The sequence below is a fragment of the Mobula hypostoma genome, chromosome 4, assembly GCF_963921235.1.
Source record: "Mobula hypostoma chromosome 4, sMobHyp1.1, whole genome shotgun sequence".
In the NCBI taxonomy this organism is placed as follows: Eukaryota; Metazoa; Chordata; class Chondrichthyes; order Myliobatiformes; family Myliobatidae; genus Mobula; species Mobula hypostoma.
In genome coordinates, this window is record NC_086100.1 from 50,575,811 (window position 1) to 50,599,269 (window position 23,459).

Here is a 23,459-nt window from a genome sequence, read left to right on the forward strand (position 1 = left end):
TAGATTGTTCCAGAGAAATGTTGAATACCTCCATCAGCATCTCTGCTAGCTGGTGCAGTCTTTCAGAACCCGAGCTGGTATATTATCGGGCCCTGCAAACTTTGTGTGGGCTGACTCTGGCCGGGGTCGGACTGTCTAGTTGACCTGGGAAAAGGGGTGTCTTCCTCGCCAACACTTGTTCTGTGCATGAAAACAGGCATAAAAGACATTCAGCCTGTTGGGGAGTGAGGCATCCTGGTCACTGATGCACTGGGTAGATTTGTAGTCTATAATCCTCTGAATTCCCTGCCACATGTGCCTCGTGTCCCCGGTATTGCAGAAGTGGCTGCACATTCTCTGAGAGTGCTCCCATTTCACCTTCCTGATGGAGTGGGAAAGCACAGTTCTTGTTTCCTTGAGAGCTGTCACGTCTCCCAATCTAAAGGCGGCATCACGATCCCTCAGCTGTGCACAGACCTCTGCAGTAAGCTATGGCTTCCGATTTGTCTTCACTCGGATGTGTTTCGTGATGGTAACATCCTCAGTACACTTGCCTATGCAGCTAGTCACAGAATCGACATATTCCTCAATGTTAACGTTGCAACTCACTGAATATTCTCCAGTTTGTGTTTTCAAAGCAGTCCTACAATATTCAGATTGCCCCATCCAGCCAGGTTTTCACCACCTTTACAGCTGATTTGGCCCATTTGATCAGTGGTTTGTATGCTGGAACTAGCATAACAGATAAGTGACCTGAGAGCCTAATTTAGGACTAGGGAACTGCTTTATAAGCATCTGCTATGTTAGTATAAACCCGGTCAGGAGAATTTTCACCTCTGGTAGCAAAACCAATGTGCTGTTGGAACCACAAACAAGAGAAAATCTGCAGGTGCTGGAAATCCAAGGCAACACATACAAAAAGTGCTGGAGGAACTCAGCAGATCAGGCAGCATCTATGGAAGCGAGTATAGTCGATGATTTGTCCTGAGATCCTTCATCAGGTGAATTTAGGCAGGGCTGTTTTTAGGTTCGCATGGTTAAAATCACCGGTGCCAATGAAGATACTGTCAGGGTGTTTGGTTTGTAAGTCACTGAAAGTGCAGTAGAGCTCATACAATGCCTTGCCAGCATTAGCAGAGGGGTCATATACAGCTATCAACACAATTGTAGGGAACTCCCTTAGTTTATAAAATGGTCTGCATTTCACAAAAATGAACTCAATCATCAGTGAACAATGGGACTGCTAAAGTATCCATCCACCAGTCCATACACCGTGGGGCTTGCCTGACATTGCTTGGGTTCCTGTCAGCTCAAACCATGTTGAAACCTTCCAGCTGGAATGGAGTCCTGAAGCCAAGTTTCCGTGAGAATGGGTGCACAGATGTTTTTCATCTCTCACTGGTTCAGTCTCAGGCGCAGGGTAAGAACAATGGGAGAGCTGGCCTGAGGGGCTCTGATCTGAGTCTCTCCCGATTCGCAGCGCCCGCACCCCCCCAAACTACTTTTGCTTTCTCGTGCATTGCTTTCGACAGTGTCTCCCACGGATACCTGAAGTATGCAATGGCGTGTGCAGTAAACCCAGGCTGCAGGACTCCTCAGCAATCCAACAGCTCACCAGTGAGGTGGAATTGCTGTGCTCAGTAAGAGGCCAGAGTGGGGAATGGAAGCAGAGAGGAGAGGGAGAGGATTCTTTTTACCAGTAGGAGAAATTGATATCCATGCCCCCAAGTTGGAGGTTACCCAGATGGAATATAAGGTGTTGCCCCTCCATCCTGAGGGTGGCCTCATCATGACATAAGAAGAGGCCACAGACTGACGTCAGAACAGGAATGGGAATTGAAATAAACATGTTGGGCTACCGGGAAGTTCCGCTTTTGGCGAATGTGGCAGAATGAAGCAGTCCCCCAGTTTATGACGTGTCTCACCAGTGTAGAGGGGGCTGCATTGGGAGCAGTGGATACAATACACAACCCCAGAAGATTGACAGATGAAGTATTGCCTCACTTAGAAGGACTGTTTGGGACCCTGAATGGAAGTGAGAGGAGGTGAATGGGCAGGTCTAGCAGTCTGGCCAATTGCAAGGATAAATGGCGGGAAGAGGACTAGTGGCGGGGGGCGGGGGGAGAAACAAATGGACAAGGAAATCATGGAGGGGGCGATCCCTGTGGAAAGCGGAGTGTGGGTGGGGGGGAGCCAAAGATGTATCTGGTGGTAGGCTTCTTTTGGAAGCTGTGAAGAATTATGTGTTTGATGCTCATGGGGTGAGTGCTTATGTCCAGGAAATGGAGGAGATGCACGTTACAGCAGTATCAATGGCAGAGGGAGGGAAACATTGTTGTCTGAAGGAGGAGGATACCTTTGATGTCCTGGAAAGGAGTGCCTCATCCTGGGAACAGATGCGGCAGAGACGAAGGAACGAAGAAAAGGAAAAGCACCATTATAGGGGACAGGGTGGGAGAGGTACTATCAAGATGTTCAATGATATGTTTTGGAAATATAACTGGTTGAATTGCCGTATTATTAAACTTTCAGAAATATGTGAAATTTATATTTTACTAAATATTTTGTATTTTTCACAATCACATTAAAAATTGTAGCTGATTCATTAAACTGCATAGTTTTATAGCCTACTTTATGCGATTTTAACATTTAACTGTATATGAAACTTTATTTTCTCCCTGTAATTATTTCTCATCCGCAAAACTGCAATCTATTCAATCTCAGTTAATTTTCTCCAGTCAAGCTTTCTATACAGGTCTTTAGATAGTGACCTGGATTTTCCTTTTATTGTCATTGCATGACAGAAGTGTATGAAAGATAGTCCTTGGGGAGTAGAACAATCCCAGAGAAAAGGGCCATTTCAATTGCATAGAGCTCCACGCAGCATCCACTCACCTGTCACCTCATAGAAATAGTCAATTTGAAGTACAAGTAGGTTAGTTGGCACCAAGAATAGCTGTATTATTAAGCACCAACAGCAGAACGGAGATTAAAAAAAACAATTCTTGCTGAGTATTCTATGACATTGAAACTACCTGACCACATTGAATTCTGAGGTTTTTTTTGTGTAAAAAATATCAATTATTATTGTGTTTGATGATGACAAGAGAAATGCAACATTTTGCTTTAAGGAACCTCTTGCAATGTTTTGGAATTTTAAAGAATATTGCCAAAAAGAAATCCATTCCCAAAATTTTGACCCAGTGAAAGGCTGATGATATTTGATGGGAAATGAAAACTAATAATATTCCTCTTCACCTGTCTTTCTAAGTGGTAGAGATTGCATGTTTGTGAAGTGTTGTCAGAAACAAAACACATGTTTCAACCATATTGTGACAGAATGGAAGATGAACGGAATTGACAATCAAGTATGTGGAGACTATGATATCATACTAGGGACTCAACTACATTGATGTAATATCATATTTACAGTGCTTATAAAAAGTATTCACACCTTGGAAGTTTTCCTGATTTATTGTTTTACAAATTGAATCACACTTTCCTGACACTGATGAACAGAAAAAGACTCATGTCAAAGTGAAAACAGATCTCTACAAAGTGATCTAAATTAATTACAAATATAAAACACAAAATAATTGATTACATCAAACATTCACCTCCCTTTAATATGACACACCAAATCATCACTGGTGCAGCCGACTGATTTTATAAGCCACATACATAGTTAAATAGAGATCTCTTTTTGGAGACCTGTGTGCAGTCAAGGTGTTTCAATTGATTGTAATTAAAATACACCTGTATCTGGTAGGTCCAACTGCTGGCAAGTCAGTATCCTGGCAAAAACTACACCATGAAGACTAACGAACACTTCAACCAACTGCATGAAAAGGTGATTGAAAAACACACGTCAGGAGATGGATACAAGACAATTTCCAAGTCACTGAATATCCCCTGGAGTACAGCTAAATCAATGATCAAGAAATACTCTAAGTCTCCTAGAGCAGACTGTAATCAAAAACTGAGTGACTGTGCAAGAAGGGGACTAGTGAGGGAGGTCACCAAGAGACCTATGACAACTCTGAAGGAACTACAAGCTTCAGTGGCTGAGATGGGAGAGACTATGCATGCAACAACTGTTGCTTGGGTGCTTGACCAGTCACAGCTTAATGGTAGAGCGGCAAAGAGAGAGCTATTGTTGAGAAAAACTCCCATGAAATCTCAGCTAGAGTTTGCCAGAAGGCTTGCGGGAGACTATGAAGTCAGTTGGAAGAAGGTTCTATGGTTTGATAAAACCAAAGTTGAGCTTTTTGGCCATCAGACTAAACGTTATCTTTCGCATAAGCCACACAATGCATCAAAAACATACCATCCCTACCATGATGAGTGGTGGTGGTTGCATCATGTTGTGGAGATGCTTCACTGCAGCAGGCCCTGGAAGGCCTGTGAGGGTAGAGGGTACAATGAATGTGACAAAATACAGGGAAATCCTGGAGGAAAACCTGATGCAGTCTGCAAGGAAATTGCAACTTGGGAGAAGAGTTGTTTTCCAGCAAGACAATGACCCCAAGTATAAAGCTGAAGCTACACAGAAATGGCTTAAAAACAATAAAGTTAATATCTTTGAATTTGAACTGACTTTATTTCTTACGTCCTTCACATACATGAGGAGTAAAGATCTTTAAATTACGTCTCTGTCTGAATGTGCAATGTGCAATCTATAGTAATTTGTAATAAACAGTATGTACAACAGGACAGTTAATATAGCATAGAAATACAATTGTATCAGCATGAATTAATCAGTCTGATGGCCTGAAGGAAGAAGCTGTCCTGGAACCTGTTGGTCCTGGCTTTTATGCTGCAGTACCGTTTCCTGGATGGTAGCAGCTGGAACAGTTTGTGGTTGGGGTGACTCAAGTCCCCGATGATCCTTCGGGCCCTTTTTATGCACCTGTCTCTATAAATGTCCTGAACAGCTGGAAGTACACATCTACAGATGCGCTGGGCTGTCCGCACCACTCTCTGCAGAGTCCTGCGATTGAGGGAAATGCAGTTCCCATATCAGGCAGTGATGCAGCCAGTCAGGATGCTCTCAATTATGCCCCTGTAGAAAGTCCTGAGGATTTGGAAACTCATACCAAATTTCTTCAACCGTCTGAGGTGAAAGATGCGCTGTTGTGCTTTTTTCACCACACAGCCCGTATGTACAGACCACGTGAGATCCTTGGTGATGTGTATGCTGAGGAGCTTAAAGCTGTTCACCCTCTCAGTTCCAGATCCATTGATGTCAATAGGGGTTTGCCTGTGGCCAAGTCAGAGTCCAGACCTCAATCCAATTGAGAATTTCTAGCTGGACTTGAAAAGGGCTGTCCACTTATGATCCCATACAATCAGACAGAGCTTGAGCAGTTTTGTAAAGAAGAATTGGGAAAGATTGCAGTGTCCAGATGTACAAAACTGATACAGACCTATCCACACAGACTCAAGGCTGGAATTGCTGCCAAAGGTGCGTCTACTAAATACTGATGTGAGGGGGGTGAACACTTATGTAATCAATTATTTTGTGTTTTATGTTTGTAATTAATTTAGACCACTTTGTAGAGAAAGATCTGTTTTCACTTTGACATGAAACAGCCTTTTTCTGTTGATCAGTGTCCAAAAAGCCAAATTAAATCCACCGTGATTCAATGTTGTAAAACAATAAAACATGAAAACTTTCAAGGGGGTTGAATACTTTTTATAGACACTATATGATATTACATTAAAGACTTTCTTTCTTTCTAAATCTTTTTATTAAATTAGTACACAAAAAGTAAACCATGTAGACACTAATACACTGTTGCAATATAAATTTGCAAGAGATATTAATACACAAAAAAAGTTAGTACAAACAGTGCAGTTTAGATATAAAATAACAAGGTAATATAATAGTATACTAATTTTCCATACATATCAGTAAAGAGAAGAAAAAACCCAAACAAAAGCCCAAAAAAAACCCAGCGTGCAACTAATCTAAAAAGCAAAGCAAAGCAATGGGCTAACTAGGTAACAAGTAGACTTAAACAACTTAAAAGAATCATGTCCTCAAACCCGACCTCCATTAAAAACAGTTAAAAAAGCAAGAAGGGAATGTAAATATGGGCAAAGAGAAAAAAAAAATTACATTTAAAGAAAATGTTGAATAAAAGTTCTCCAGGTCTGTTCAAATTTAACTGAAGTATCATAAAGATTACTTCTAATTTTCTCCAAATTTAAACATAGTATCATCTGAGAAAACCAAAAGAACGTAGTTGGGGCATTAATCTCCTTCCAATGTTGTAAAATACATCTTTTCACCATTAAAGTAAGAAATGCAATCATTCTACGGGCTGAAGGGGAAAGATTACTGGAAATTTTAAGTAATCCAAAGATAGCGGTAATAGGATGGGGAGAAATATCTATATTCAATACCTTTGAAATAATATTAAAAATGTCTTTCCAAAAAGTTTCCAAAGTAGGACAGGACCAAAACATATGAGTTAAGGAGGCTATCTCCCCATGACATCTGTCACAAAAAGGGTTAATATGAGAATAAAAACGAACTAATTTATCTTTAGACATATGTGCTCTATGAACAACTTTAAACTGAATTAGGGAATGTTTGGAACAGATGGAGGAAGTATTGACTAGTTGTAAAATATGCGCCCAGTCATCCGCCAAAATAATAAAGCCCAATTCCTTTTACCAATCTGACCTAATCTTATCGAATGGAGCTTTCCTAAGTTTCATGATAGTATTATAAATAATAGCCGTTACACCTTTCTGACATGGGTTAAGGTTAATTATAGTATCTAAAATATATGTAGGAGGTAACGTCGGAAAGGAAGAGAGTACAGTGCGTTAAAGACTTGAGAGAGGAGAGAGATTAGGGTGGAGATGGGGGTAGAGTGAGGGGGAAGGGGTGGGGAGGGAGAGAGACTGAGAAAAAATGTATCATACGGATATGATAAAAAAAACATGCAAACAGGCCCTCAAAACCAAATTAATTCTCCCCATTTTTCATTCAACTGCTCCAAGATATTGTCTCTCCTAAACACAAGAGATTCTGCAAATGCTGGATCCAGAACAACACACACAAAATGGTGGAGGAGCTCAGCAGGTCAGGCAGCATCTATGGAAATGAATAAACAGTTGACATTTTGGGCCGCCACCCTTCTTCAGGACTAGATAGGAAAGGGGAAAGACGCTAGAATAAAAAGGTGGAGGGAGGGAAAGAGGACTATTGAGAAAGTGATAGCTGAAGCCAAGTGGGTAGGAAAGATAAAGGACTGGAGATCATAATTCCATTATTTTCAAAGTACTGTAAATATGTCAACTAGATAAGTATGGTCTCAAGATTGAATTTCTAAGTTGGAGAAAGGGCAATTTTGATGGTATCAGAAAGGATCTGACAGGGGTGGAATGAGACAGGCAAAGGTGCACTTGGTAAGTGAGAGGACTTCAAAAGTGAACATTTGAGCGTACAAAGCCTGTATGTGCCTGTCAGAATAAAAGGTAAGGATAACAGATGTAGGGAATTTTGGCTTTCAAGAGATATTGAGGTCTTGTTAAGGAAAAATGGAGGTGCAAAGCAGGTATAGGCAAAACAAATGAGGTGCTTATGGAGTATAAGAAATGCAAGAGAACACTTAAGAAAGAAATCAGGAGGGCGAAAAGAAGGCATGAGGTTGGTTGCTTAGCAGACAAGGAGGAGAAAAATTCTAAGGGATTCTACAGATACGTTAAGAGGAATATGGTTTCTAGAGACAAAATTCATCCTCTGCAAGATCAGAATGGTAATATATATGAGATGGGGGAGATCTTAAATGAACTCTTTGCACCTGGGTTTACTCAGGAGACGGACACAGAATCTAAAGAAGTGAGGCAAAGCAGCATCAACTTCATGGACTCAATACAGATTACAGAGGAAGAGGTTTTTGCTGTCTTGAGACAAATTATTCTTCTTGTTGTTCTGAGTGCTGTTGAGTCATCAGCGACTCATGGTTACCCTATGGATAGTGTCAATGTCCATAGAGTTTTAATGCGAAATTACGGAAGTCGATTGCCAGGCCTTCCTTCCACACAAATACTGCTGTTCCCCAGGTTGACACCTATCGGATTTAAACTCATGACCATCTGCATTGAAGTCCAGTGCTGACACCACTACACCACCAGCTGGCCCAAGTCAGGGTGGATAAATCCTCAGGGCATGGCAAGGTGTTCCCTTGGATCCTGTGAGAGGCAAGGGCAGAAACAACTGGGGTCCTAGCAGAGATAGGTAAATTTTCCTTAGCAATAAGTGAGATACCAGAGAATTGGAGGATAGGAAACATTGTTCTGCTGCTTAAATAAGGCTCTAAAATAGATCAGCAAATTATAGGCCAGTAAGCCTGACATCAGTAGTGGGAAAGTAATTAGAAGGTATTCTAAGGGTCTGATATATAAGTATTTGGATACAAACGTTTGTAGATGGGGACTGATTAAGGATAGTCAGCATGGCTTAGTGCGTGGTACACTGTGTCTAACCAATCTTACAGAGTTTTTCAAGGAAGTTACCAGAAAAGTTGATAAAGGCAAGACAGTGTATGTTGTCTACATGGACTTTAGGAAGGCATTAGACAAGGTCCCACATGGGAGGTCAAGAAGATTCAGTTGCTCAGCACACAATATGAGCTAGTAAACGGGACTGGACATTGGCTTTGTGGGAGAAGATGGCTGTTTCTCTGACTGGAGGCCTGTGACTAGTGGTGTGCCACAGGGATTGGTGCTGAGTCTGTTGTTGTTTGATCTATATCAATGATCTAGATGATAACGTAGTTAACTGGATCAGCAAATTTGCAGATGTCACCAAGATTGGGGGTGTAGCGAACAGCAAGGAAGACGATCGTAGCTTGCAGTGGGATCTGGACCAGCTGGAAAAATGGGCTGAAAAATGGCAGCTGGATTTTAATGCAGACAAGTGTGAGGTGTTGCACTTCAGTAGGACCAACCAGGGTAGGTCTTTTACAGTAAATGGAAGGGCTCTGAGAAATGCTGTAGGACAAGGGGATCTTGGAATATAATTCTATAATTCATTGAAAATGATGTCACAGGTAGATAGGGTTGTAAAGAAAACTTTGGCACATTGGCCTTCATAAATCAAATTTTTGAGTACAGCAGATGGGATGTTATGTTGAAGTTGTATAAAACATTGGTGAGGCCTAATTTGGAGTATTGAGTGCAGTTTTGGTCACTCTCTTACAGGAACGATGTATATAAAGTTGAAAGAGAACAGAGAAAATTTACAAGAATGTTGCTGGGACTGGAGGACCTGAGTTATAAGGAAAGATTGAATATGTTAGGACTTCATTTCTTGGAATGTAGAAGATTGAGGGGAGAATTGATAAAGGTATGAGGGTTATAGTTAGAGTAAATCCAAGCAGGTTTTTTCCACTGAGGCTGGGTGGGATCATGAGTTAAGGGTGAAAGGTGAAAAGTTTATGGGAAACATGAGGGGAAGTTTCTTCATTCAGAGGGGTGTGAGAGCGTGGAACAAGCTGCCAGTAGAAGTGGTGCATGTGAGATCAATTTCAAAGTTTAAGAAAAATTTGGATAGGTACATAGATGGTGGGGGTATGGAGAGCTATGGTCCCAGTGCAGAGTGATAGGAGTAGGCAGTTTAAATGATTCAGCATGGACCAGATGGGTCAAAGGGCCTGTTTCTCTTATGTATGTTTCTATGATTCAGAAGGAATCTGATTGGAGAGGAGAGTGGACCATGGGAGAAAGGGAAGGAGGAGGGGCACCAGTGGGAGGTGATAAGCACGTGAGTAGAAGAGGTACTGTAAGAGACAAGAGTGGGGAATAGTTGAAGAGGGAAGGGAGAGGGAAAAAAATTTACTGGAAGGAGAAATTGATGTTCATGCCATCAGGTTGGAGGCTACTTAGATGGAATATGAGGTTTTGCCCCTCCACCCTGAGAGTAGCCTCATCAAGGCAAAAGAGGAGGCCATGGACCAACATGGGAAAGGGGATAGGAATTAAAATGGTTTGCCACCGGGAAATTCCTTCTTTCCTTTCTCCTAAGGTCCACTTTCCTCTCCTATCAGATTCCTTCTTCTCTACCCCTTTAACTTTCCCACCTACCTGGTTTCACCTATCAACTTCTAGCTAGTCCTCCTTCCCCTTCCCCCCAATGTTCTATTGTGGCATCTCCACCCTTCCTTTCCCGTCCTAGTGAAGGGTCTCAGCCGGAAATATTGACCGTTTATTCATTTCCAAAGATGCTGCCTGATCTGCTGAGTTCCTTCAGCACTTGGTGTGTGTTGTCACTTGTGCTCTGCAGGTTATTCACTCCAATAATAGTTCCACCTTCTCGACTCACTTTGACTTTGGTTATATTTCTCTCTGTCACTAAGTTGCCATAGTACTGCCTCATTATTACACAGTATTCATATCTGACTGTCTGCTCACCGAAGTTGGTTGGCTTTCATTCTCTTGTACTTGGCTATTCAGCTTCCATTTGGCCGGTTCTCTTCCTGTCGCTAAGGTAAAAATCTGGCTTGGTCTCTACCCCTGTCCTTATATATACGTGCACCTTTCCTCCCCCATTATTTAAATTAATTCCTTAAATTATGAAAGGCTTTGGTAAATCAGAAGCCCTTTGCAGTAGAAAGCCCTGCCTCTGATCTGATCAATTTAATCATAATAATGGACCCAGGCAGATAAATATAATATGATCAACTGTGAGCTCCAAGTTGTTGATTTTAATAATATTGAATGTCAAGGAGAGAGGCAGAGAGAAATCTTGATGGAGATGCTTACGGCCTGGTAGAGGAGTCCATGTTTGAGTGTTATCTAAATCTTACCACATACAGGTACAAACTGCTTCATTATCTTATAAATGGAATTGACAATCTGCAAATATCAATAAACATCCCCATTTTTGACCTTGTATTAGAGGAATGACAAAGATAAATTTGCAGTCATCTTGAAGGTGTTGTGTTTGCTCACCTTTAGCTACTGATGAGACCCTGAGACAAACCAGTTGCTGCACTGTTATGTCTGAAGCAGATCTACGTGGGGATATTTTAAATCAGTAATTCTCACCCTTAACAGAAATGCAGCTTTCCTACATGGCAGAACGTATCAGGTAATAGAAAAAGGCTGCAAAGTTAACTGTAAACTGTTCAGACTGATGCAGGTTTAGTTATTTCCTACATTTTGATTCCCACTTGAGATATCACAAGTAAATTTAGAATTTTAACCCAGTAATACAGTATACAATCTCCAATTGCTCATACTTTGAAAGGATGACATTGTTGATTATTGTTAAAACGTTAAACTATTGACCAATTGAGATCAGTCCATGCAACTGAGTTTTCTCAATAGGTTGATAGTTTAATGCTTTAACAGTAATTAGCAATGTCACCTTTCAAAATTATGATCACAATTTGCCTAGAAATGCCCTATAATATGTCATTTTGAGAATTTTCTACTAAGGTCATGAGGCCTCTTTTGCCTGACACAAATCCATTTTCCTGCCAAGTCATATACTCCAAGGGCTTCGGGTATGACAGGGCAACTCCATCAGTGAGCTGTTCATTGATTAGAGTAGCTGGACTGGTGTCAGCAGTGGAGCCGACCGAGGTGTTGTAGTGGCAGCCATGGTGTTGGAGAAGGGGCCGGCTGTGACGTCGGAGAAGGGCCCGGCTGTGACGTCGGAGAAGGGGCCGGCTGTGACGTCGGAGAAGGGGCCGGCTGTGACGTCGGAGAAGGGGCCGGCTGTGACGTCGGAGAAGGGGCCGGATGTGATATCGGAGAAGGGGCCAGCTGTGACTTCAGAGAAGGGGCCAGCTGTGACTTCAGAGAAGGGGCCGGATGTGATATCGGAGAAGGGGCCGGCTGTGACGTCGGAGAAGGGGCCGGATGTGACGTTGGAGAAGGGGCCGGATGTGACGTCGGAGAAGGGGCCGGATGTGATGTCGGAGAAGGGGCCGGATGTGATGTCGGAGAAGGGGCCGGCTGAGGTGCTTCACTATCTCAGTGAAAAACAACTCTTACTTGATCTGTCCACACCTCTTTCTGGCTTATCATATGTTCTCTAGATTTTGTCAACTCGAATGGGGAAAACATTTCCAGTTAGCTAATTTATCTATGCAACTCAATTCAGATATTTCAATTAGATAACCCTCCCCCATCTCAACATCCTGATGAATTGCTCAGTCTCTCTCTCCAATGCAATTATGTGCTTCCTATTATATGGCAAACAGAAATCCACACAGTCATCAGCTGTGATTTAATTTGCAACATTGCTCCTTGCTCCTATATTCTATTCCCTGGTTAATGAAAACTGGTATCCCATACGTCTTCTCTGTCACCTTATGTACCTGTGCTTATGGTTTGCAGAACCCTTGGTCTAGTACACTAAATTTCCCTGTTTCTTAATACTGTCGGCCAGAAAAAAAAATACAAATTTATGAGTGTGTGTCGATAGAGGTAACTTGAGTTCAGTAACTGACATAAGCTGGCTGAGATTGTTTCAAATCAACCTGGTTTTGGGAATAAAAAGAAAGAGTCAGCACAAGTCCCTATTTGGGAAATGTCACTGAAGTAATGCTGAAGTAACCTTGGGATCATGAGGAAACTTTTATTCGAGTTCCCCTTGTCCTCACCTACCACCCCACCAGTCTCTGGATCCAGCACATTATCCTCCGCCATATCCGCCACCTTCAACAGGACCCCACCACTAAGCACATCTTTCCCTCCCTACCCCTCTCCGATTTCTGCAGGGATCGTTCCCTCAACGACTCCCTGGTCCACACGCCCCTCCCCACGGATCTCCCACCCGGTACTTATCCCTGCAAGCGCAAGTGCTACACCTGTCCCTACACCTCCTCTCTTGCCACTGTTCAGGGCCCCAAACAGCACTTCCAAGTGAGGCAACACTTCACTTGTGAGTCTGTTGGGGTCATCTATTGCATCCGGTGCTCCCGGTGTGGCCTCTTCTACATCGGTGAAACCCCACGCAGATTGGGGGGCCACTTGGTCGAGCACCTCCGCTCCATCCGCCACAACAGACAGGATCTCCCGGTTGCCACCCACTTCAACTCTGCTTCACATTCCCATTCGGATATGTCTGTACATGGCCTCTTCTACTGCCACAATGAGGCCAAACTCAGGTTGGAGGAGCAACACCTCATACCGCATGGGTAGTCTCCAGCCCCTGCGCATGAACATTGAATTCTCCAACTTCCGGTAATTCCCTCCCCCTCCATTCCCCCATCCCAGTTTCACTCTGCCCCCTCCCCCAGCTGCCTATCACCTCCCTTGTGGTTCCGCCTCCTTCTACTACCCACTGTGCTTTCCCCTATTCCTTCTTCACCTTTCCTGCCTATCCCCTCCCTGCTTCCCCTCCCCTACCCCTTACTGGTTTTTCACCTGGCACCTACCTGCTTCTCCTTCCCACACACCCCCCACCTTCTTTATAGGGCCCCTGCCCCCTCCCTCTTCAGTCCTGACGAAGGGTCTCGGCCCAAAACGTTGACTGTTCATTTCCACGGATGCTGCCCGACCTGCTGAGTTCCTCCAGCGTCTTGTGCGTGTTGCTTTTTCCAACTTTTGTTGGTTCTGCCCACTTTGGCATTCCAAGCAAAAATGATGTAATCCACTTAAACATTCCCACATCTGTAATTTATCCATACAACGTTAATTCTGAACCAAGTATTTCTACAATAATTCCAAAATTCCAAGCCAACGTGCAGGCCTGATCAACAGTTACACAAGAACATAAGAAATAGGAGCAGGAGTAGGCCATCAAGGCCTGTCAAGCCTGCTCTGCATTCAATAAGATCATGGCTGATCTGACCATGGACTCATCTCCACCTACCTGCCTTTTCCCCATAATCCTTAATTCCCCTACTATGCAAAAACGTATCTAACCTTATCTTAAATATATTTACTGAAGTAGCCTCCATTGCTTCATTGGACAAAGAATTTCACAGCTTCACCACTCTCTGGGAAAAGCAGTTCCTCCTCATCTCCATCCTAAATCTACTCCCCTGAATCTTGAGGGTATGTCCCTTAGTTCTAATCTCAACCTACCAGTGGAAACAACTTTTCTCCCTCTATCTTATCTATCCCTTTCATAATTTTATATATTTCTACAAGATCTCCTCTTATTCTTCTGAATTCCAGCGAGTACAGTTCTAGGCAACTCAATCTCTCCTCATAGTCAATCCCCTTCATCTCTGGAATCAACCTGTTGAACTTCCTCTGCACTGCCTCCAAAGCCAGTATATCCTTCCTCAAGTAAGGAGACCAGAACTGCATGCAATACTCCAGGTGCAACCTCACCAGTACCCTATACAGTTGCAGCATAATGTCCGTGCTCTTAAATTCAATCCCTCTAGCAATGAAGGTCAACATTCCATTAGCCTTCTCGATAGCCTGCTGCACCTGCAAACCAACCTTTTGTGATTCATTCACAAGCACTCCCAAGTCCCTCTGCAGAGCAGCATGCTGCAATTTTTTACCATTTAAATAATAATATTCTTTCGTTTATCCTTTACAATTACCAGAATGTTTGGTTGAAGTTATTGGTGTACAAGAAGGTCACACCAGTTACTGAAAGCAGAGGTTCACATACTTTTCCCAAAAAGTACATGTACTATTGGATCATTTTTCTCAATAAATATGAACAAATATGATGTTTTTTGTGTTGTTTATTTAATTGGGTTCTCTATATCTGGTTTTAGGACGCATGAAGATTTGATCACATTTTACGTCATATTTATGCAGATATAGAGAAAATTCAATGGTGTTCACAAACTTTCTAGCATCATTGTAACTGCACCACTGTGTGTGGCTTCCTGATAGGGTTACCACCATTTTGTATGACCTGAAACAGCCCATAGGTCAAGTCTAGGAATAGGCTATACTTGGGTTTATGACGAATACAGATATAGGCTTTGTGCCCAGTGGTGTCACTGCAAAGTTCATTAAAGTCTGCTTAATGAGTTAACAATTTGTCTCACAATTGTATAGACCTAAAGTTGCAGATTTGGATCCAGTTAGAGTACCTGTAATCAATCTTTACAGTAAAGCACATTACAGTGTTTAATTAGTTACAGTCATTGGTAATTTTGTGTTTTCCATCACAAAGAACTGTGCACAATATTCCTCAATGACTTTAACTCAGTACCCAGGTAGACTCCCAACATGATGCTCTTGCGGATTGATGGCTCCATGCCGAACTCCTGCTGATTTGTATCACATCCCATTACTCAGCTATTCACAGCTATGTCAATGCCCATTTTTAATACAAGACCATTCACTGTCATGGTGGTTTTTAAATTATTGCAGTCTGCCACTTGACTGCCATTTGCTGTGCAAATGCTGCTTATCATGTGTACCTTCCTGGTCCACAGCTCAGGTGTGCTGCTGTGACTGTTTGCTTGGCTAATGATGGGAGGCCTTTCAAGTTCAAGTGATCTCCTATTTGACTACTAAGGGCATTCCCTTCACCTGCGTGACCACATCCTAAAGAAGATGATGCAATTACTGCTTCTACAGCACACAGCATCATGGAACCTTGCACTAATACTACCACCTCCATTTCAACAGCAATCCAACATGCTTTGGGAAATGCAAGCACTATCATGCCTGAAAGCTCCACATCAACATGCAGGTTAGTGAATCTGCCTGTCAACGTTTGCTCCAGAAAAGGTGCAACAGTACGATGTCTCACAAATTCACAACGACACTGCTGATTGCTTCCTCCGCCATTTTAATTGTGAGTACTGAATTTCTAGCTTTAAGTTGCTTTCAGATTGAAACTATCCTCGCATTTTGAACCAGATCATTAAACTTGACATAAATTACACCAGGATAAACAAATAAGTTTGTGAGTGTACTGTTATTGATCACTTCCACTAATATTTATCTTCCACTTGCTCACAGATCATTGACTTTAGATCTTCAAAGTTCCCCGTTTCTTCTGTAACTTTATTGGTTTTGGAGAACATATTAATCAGTTAAAGGTAAATCCTAAATATTTCTTTATTTTGCCAGATTTACTTAATTTCCTGATGTTTTACATATGCTATTGTACAGTTAAACTGTACTGATCCAGCATGCTTAGGACTTAGGTGGTGATGAAGAGGTAGACTTTTCAGATTATGGGAAATGGGCCATACTGAGTTGAAAGGAAAAGGGGCTCCACTATGTTTAAAGAAGTGTGGGAAACAGGGCACTGGCGAGTTTAAAGGGATTACAGGAAATGGAGCCCACTGAAATTAAAGTGAGCACAGGAAACAGGGTCTGGTTAAATTTAAATTTAAAGGGATTACAGAAACCATCATCTGGTGAACCAGATGCTGAGCCGTCACAATTTCAGAATAATTGGATAGCATGTTATTGGAATTTTACTGGATCAATAGACTTGGGCTTCTGTTTTTGGAGACTCATACGGTGAAAGAGCATGGAAATGCCATGGTTACTTTAAGCCACAGGCCATAAGTTTTATTCCCACAATGCAGACTCTTACAGGAGGTATCTATTCTTGACATCACTGTAGTGTTTAGAGTAGTTTTTATACTGCACAGTATTAGTTATCTTAAACAACAGGAATTCTGCAGATGCTGGAAATTCAAGCAACATACATCAAAGTTGCTGGTGAACGCAGCAGGCCAGGCAGCATCTCTAGGAAGAGGTACAGTCGACCTGAAACGTCGACTGTACCTCTTCCTAGAGATGCTGCCTGGCCTGCTGCGTTCACCAGCAACTTTGATGTATATTAGTTATCTTATGTAGGTTAGGTGCTTCAGGGAAGTACATTTATCACATCTGTCAATACTTCAGTACTTGAAAGAAGGCACATGCAATACTATATTTTCCATTTTTCAAAATGCCTTAATATTAAAGCAACCCCCAACCATAAAGCAAAATTACATTTACCACAATGGATAAATTACATGTACTGATGATATCATTGCCTATTTAGAGTCCATTTCTGAAACATTCTGCAGATGGCACTATAGCTCTGTGTTTGAAAAATGAGCATTGACTCTTCAAAGCATGAAACTCAAGTAGAATTCTAGTCACACATCTATTAACAGGCCCAAATTTAAAAGAGAACCTTTTATACCAAATAAAACAAACTATAATCATGGTGATTAAGCAGTAAATACATTGGACTGATGGATACTCTGTAATGCCATACATTTACAAAAGTTAAGAAATATAAAATAAATCCTAATTGCACATGCCATTTGTAGTCAAACACTGAATGCTTAGAAGCTAGATTATACCGTCTAGTTTAAAAATATGATACATATCTACAATTGCCTTTTAAACATACTCCATAATAAGGGAAATTCAATCGACCTGAGTATCTGACTAGGTCAGAGTTTAATTATCTTTCACCTTTACTATTTGATTTTCTAATTCTGGATGATATTGCAATTTTATGCCAATTAATATGAACAATTACAGTCCTGGAAAGGTAACATGATCCTACTATTATAAATGATGTCAGGAACAAGTTGTACCAGATCACACAATCACAATCGGACACAAAATAAAGCTCCAACGAAAGAGTTCGAACAATACATGTTCAAAACGCAGCCTTTACTGCAACCTTATGACATTTTCACTGAGTGGATATGAAAAGGCAAAGTGAGTGCTAAAAATACAGTTTGAGATGCAGGCTATTTTAATTTCCAAGCTGCAGTTGTGTTTGAATGGTGGGCAGCCAAATAGATTGCATCAGCAGCAGGAAGCTTGCCAACTTTTAGTTGGGATTTCCAGCCGGCATCCTGAGGGATATTTACTTGTTCTTAAAGAGAGGTTATATTCACTGTTGCCAGATTGCTCCATGGTCCTTTATGAAACTGAGCACTCCCAGTTGAAATGCCTTCTCCCAAGCTCCATGATGCTTTTTAATGGAGTGAGGTAGGAGGAATGGGATGAAGATGGTTAAAAACCATATTTCCCATACCCGAAACAGTTGGTACATTAGGTCAACTCTAACATCAGCACCCCAATTTTAATTTATGCAATATTTTAAATGACCTGACAAGACCTGCAAGGACGAACAATATGTCCATATTTTCCAGTTCTCTTAATTACACCAAACACTTTCCCTTCCACAGAGTATCTGCTACATCACTTCCTGAATCACCTACTAAAATGGTACCCCACCTCCACTCATGCATCAGAGCACTACACTTATGAACCTTTATAGCTCAGATAATTGCTGCCTAAAGTCTGGGTTGTAAATGTGCATCTCACCTTCAGGAGATGGTTGATCATGCAAACTATGCGTAGAGTTTTCAAAGCCTCCCTCAACTCTTTTGGTCAGTGGGCTGGGATGAATGGCTGTGGCTTTGGATTATATACAATGTTTTGCTACAATTCCTGAATCTTAGGCCAACAGAATACTAAGAGATCTTTGGGCTGCATGGATCATACATATAGCACTTTTTGAAATATTTACATCCCTTCAAACAGCCTGATTTCATTTAATAAGTAAACTAACTGTTGTATTTAGTGCAACCTTAATATACTGAATGCATCTTGGTATCCATCAACATCAACTATCATTTACATAGCATCGTTGTTTTGGTAGAATGCCCCATGGAACTACATAGGATTGTTCAGATTTTTCTGACAGTGGAGAAGGCAGTGCACTCTGTATCCTGGATGTTCGGATATGAACAGATTAAGTCTAATATAAAGTAAACCACCATCTGTACGTCTATCTGTATGTCAGAATGAACATAGTTCAGGGTTTTTCTAGCAGATGAATTGAAATAGCAGCAGAAACTGATGCTGTTACAGAGAAACGAGCAGGTAATGCTTGTGATGAAAAGAATATGAAATCAAAAGGTCAACTCAGTGAAGTGGGACTCAGCAACTGAAAACAGTCTGGTTCAGGCTAGGAAAAAAAAAGGTTTGTGGCAAGGACTGAAGTCAGCTTTACCAATGTATAATTTTCAGAATTATTGGTTCATCCAGACTGGAATTTGAAAAAAAAAAGGCTAACAATGAGAGATGGGAATAAAGTTGTGCTTTTAAGCAAAGTCACAAAAGGAAAAATCCATGAGGACTATTTTAACTTCTCTACGTCCAATTCAATTACACAAATATTTCAAGTTTAATTATCTTTTTAACAGAAAGATATATACACTCGAATGTGAAATAAGCAACGTGCTTTGCTTTATCTCTATTTAAATTATATTGAGTATTTCAAAATATATGTTTCATATTAAAACACAAATACATCTGCACTTGTTGCTGGATTAGCAGTCAGAGTTCTGGACAGATCCAGAGACACAAGTGTACATTCCCACACCAGCAGCTGATGAATTTATATTTAAATAATTAAATAAATCAGAAATGCTTTTAAAATTCTCATCTCAGCATTACTAAACATGAAGCCACCAGTTTGTAAAATAATCCATTTGGTTCACAGATGTATATCAGGGATCAGCCATCCCTACCCATCCAGCCACTCCAAACTAACCAATGTGGTCAACTCTTAACCACCTCTCATTCAGGAGCAACCTAAGAAAGGACACTTTTGCTAATTACCTCCACATTCCATGAATGAATAACTTCAAAACAATTCATATGGGGGAAAAATACGAGAAAATGTGTCACGCAACTTATGGGAAAAAATGGCATGCAACAAACTTTAACTTTTAATACTTGTAGCAATCATGTAAAATTACTTTACTGAACCAGAATTTGAACTAGGTTTAATATCACTATCATACGTTGTGAAATTTGTTAACATATATGTTTAATGTATATGTTACAGAAAATAAAAAGCTGCTGTTGTGGTTAACAATATACTCTCATGAATGATTGTGGATTACTCACGCTTCCAAAGATATATTAGAGTAAACAATTATGTAGCCAGGTATACTGATGTTTAGATGTTGGTCATATAGAATTTTGCGTGTAGATGTCTGGGGAACAATATTCAATACAGCCCAACACCTATAAGAGAAAAAATAAAAATTATGGATTTCATATGATTAATTCAAATTCCAATGTAGCAAATTAATGATTCAAGTTACTTGTGCCTTTGTCTCTGTTGTTTACCGAGGCCATAAAACCAACCAATTTATGTGCAATGTAAAGCAGTATCAAATTTAAGCCCCAGAGCTACAAGAGAAACAGCTAATAAGAGAACAGAGAGGAAGGTGAAGAGGGCTGAGGAACTGACAAAGAAGTAAGCAAAGTGAGTGATGAGCAATAGGGCGAGAAACTGAAAGGAAGAGAGGAGGTGTAGATAAAGTGTAAGTAGAGGATGTTAACCTGCTAGAGAAGAGAATAAGAGAGAAGAAAGTTAAAAGGATGGTGGTTAGAAAGAGCTTGGGTCATATAATACATTTACAGAGTTACTTCTAATATCAAGTTAGACACGGTAAAATATAATTGAATAAAAGTACGAAAAATGACCTGTAACCCTAAATTATCAATCAATTATATTTGATCACGGTTCACTTTGTGCAGCACTGTAGGAGACAAGCCTGCAAGAATTTTACAGTTGTACTTACCCACCATAATTCTGTTTTGCTGGATTTTCCTTTGTTGTCAACTATAATAACCTTTACATACAGAAGTCTCTATTATGTAGAATTACCTTCAATCACTGATCTCAATTTTAACATCATCTAAATGCAAGACTTGCTATTGTCTCACAACCTGGCACGACACAAGACTGACTGGTATTATTATTTCCCTTTTAGACCTTTTAGTTCACTTTTTGATCCATCGGTGATAAATGCTTCTGCCATTTTCCCCAAAGAAAATATAAAGAATCATGTTAAATGCAATATTTGACACGATGAATGTGGGCAAGGGTCTGGATGGTTATTGGTTGCTGGAGAAGACAGGAGTGCACAGTTAATATTGCTGTCAGACCTGCCATGATTTTATTAAATGGTGGAACAGGCCTGAGAGGCTCAGAAGCCAATTTGCTTTCATTAATGTAAGTTCCTATCTAGATGGCCCATCAATGTTTAGCTGTAAACAGCATCAAATTGCTCTTACTAAAACAATAAAATACAATTTTATAAGAATTAATTGCTTGCCACCAAATGATAATTAACTGGATGGGATTGTAATAACATTCTCAAATCCATAACTATGTCTGAAGGAACAGAAAAGATAACAGCATTACCTTGACGATGATGAAATTCTGCAAAAAAAAATCTTCTCTTGTTCACTGAAGCTGTTTCCAAAAACACAATTTGTGTAATCTAACCACCATGTTTGATAATCAATGCTGATTAACACTGCAGCCAAGTTTAATTCCCTGATTACTACTGCTTTTGCATGACATGCTTAATTAGGGTCAGTCTATTATCTTTGTAGAAACACAGAATAATTTAAATGTCAACGTACTGGCTAGATATTGCATCAAGCTTTTGTTTTGTAAAATGAAAACATACTTAAGCTTGTTTTAATCCTGTCATTGAATTATTTAATGATATTTAATTGCTGGGTTAATAGATAATAAGCATAAGTAATTTGGAGTGAAAATGATAAAACATTAGGGAAAAAGTGGCAGCAAAAATAGAAAGGAATCCAAACATATTCTGTTTAAAGACAGAGAGCAGGGGTGTAAGGCTGTTATCTTCGCTGGGGGTCCATGACTAGTAGTGTCGCACAAGGATTAGAACACCACTGGTCATGTTTGTGATATAAATCAGTTACAGAAATGGGTAGATGGAGCTTAATCTGGGCAAACCTGAGGTGTTGCACCTTGGGAAGTCAACTGGAAGGAGAAAGTATACAGATTATTATAGAACCTTACTAGCACTTAAGCAAAAGAGGGATCTTTGAGTCCAGGTCCATAGTTCACTGAAAGTGGCTATTCAGTGGATACAATCGTAAAGGCAATATATGGAATGCCTGCCTTCATTGGCAAGGGTGCAGAGTATAAGAGTAAATAACTCATACTGCAGCCACAGCATGTAAAACTTCAGTCGGACCACACTTGGAGTAGTTTATGCACGTCTGGCTGCTCCATGGAAGGAACCATGTGGAGACTGTCAAAAAGGTGAGGAAGAAGTTCACTAGGATGCATCCTGGATTTGAGCTATAAGTAAAGGTTGGACAAAGTTGGCCCGTCCTCCTTTGATTGCCAGGGGCTAAGGGTGGACCTGACAGAGGTTTTTAAAATTATGAGAAGCACAGATAGAATAAAGGGTCAGAAGCTTTCTCAAGGGAGAGATCTCAACTACCAGAAGACATACTTTTAAGGTCAGAGTATAAAGGAAACATGAGAGGTAACTATTTTTTATGCAGAGAGAACATGCCAGGAATAGGTTAGTGGGGCAGATCTTCTATTCTATGTCAGAATTAGAGGTTTACGTGAGGGGGAAATTAATTAAAGAGGAATATCAAGACACCAGAGAAAGGTGCAAGTTAGATAAAGTCCAAGGGCGAGGGATAACAGCACAGGAAGAGTATTGGTTGAATGACAGGAAAAAGAATAGGAATAAATGACATGCTACACGTCGGAAGATGTGCCACAGGAATGAGTGCTGGGCCTTCAAATACACACAATTTATTTTAAAGGTAGATGAAAAGAACATGTCACAAATCCAATTTTTCTCAGTTAGAAAGTAAGCAGATAGAAGGATCCATGAAGTCTGAAAAGGTAAAGGGCAGATGAAACAAGCAGGCACAGTGATATCAGATGGAGTACACCATGAGAAGATGTGAGGTTAGGCACTCACTAAGAACAGCGAGACAGAATATTTTTAAGTAACTATCTAATAAATGCCGTCGTGCAGAGACCTTGGTGTGCAGGTTCATGAAATACAGTACTGAAATTTAACATGCCAGTACCCCATAGAGTCATAGAGAAGTACAGCACTGAGGCCCTTCTGCCCATCTAGTCCATGCTGAAAGCATTTAAACTGCCTACTCCTATCGACCTCCACTGGGACTATAGCCCTCCATATCCCTACTAACGATGCACCAATCCAAACTTTGCTTCATTGTTGAAATTGAGCTCACATGCACACTTGAGGTGGCAACTCATTCCACACACTCATGACCCTCTGAGTGGAGAAGTTTCCCCTCATGTTCTCCTTAAACTTCTTAGCTTTCACCCTTAACCCATGACCTCTGGTTGTAGTCCCACTGAACCTCAGAGGAGAAAAGCCCGCTTGCATTTACCCTATTTATACCCTTCATAATTTGTATACCTACATCAAATCCCCTCTCAATCTTTCACGTCCTAAGGAATACAGTCCCAACCTATTCAATCCTTCTTTATAGCTCAGGTCCTCCAGGCCTGGCAACATTCTTGTAAATTTTCTCAGTACTGTTTCAACCTTATTTACATCTTTCCTGTAGGTAGGTGGCTAAAACTACACACAATACTCCAAATTAGGCCTCAGCAACGTCTTACACAACTTCAACATAACATCCCATCTCCTGTACACAATACATTGATTTATGAAAACCCTCGTGCCTAAAGCTTTATTTACAGCCCTATC

The 23,459-nt window shown here is 40.8% G+C and overlaps 1 protein-coding gene across 1 annotated transcript in view; it reads right to left on the reverse strand.

The window, feature by feature from the left end:
• Positions 1-23,459, reverse strand: part of si:ch211-51h4.2 (uncharacterized) — a 435,103-nt gene that overhangs the window by 160,541 nt on the left and 251,103 nt on the right. Inside the window, exon 12 of the mRNA XM_063045772.1 lies at positions 19,819-19,938. Coding sequence (XP_062901842.1) covers positions 19,819-19,938 — 120 coding nt within the window. The remainder of the gene's footprint in view (positions 1-19,818; positions 19,939-23,459) is intronic.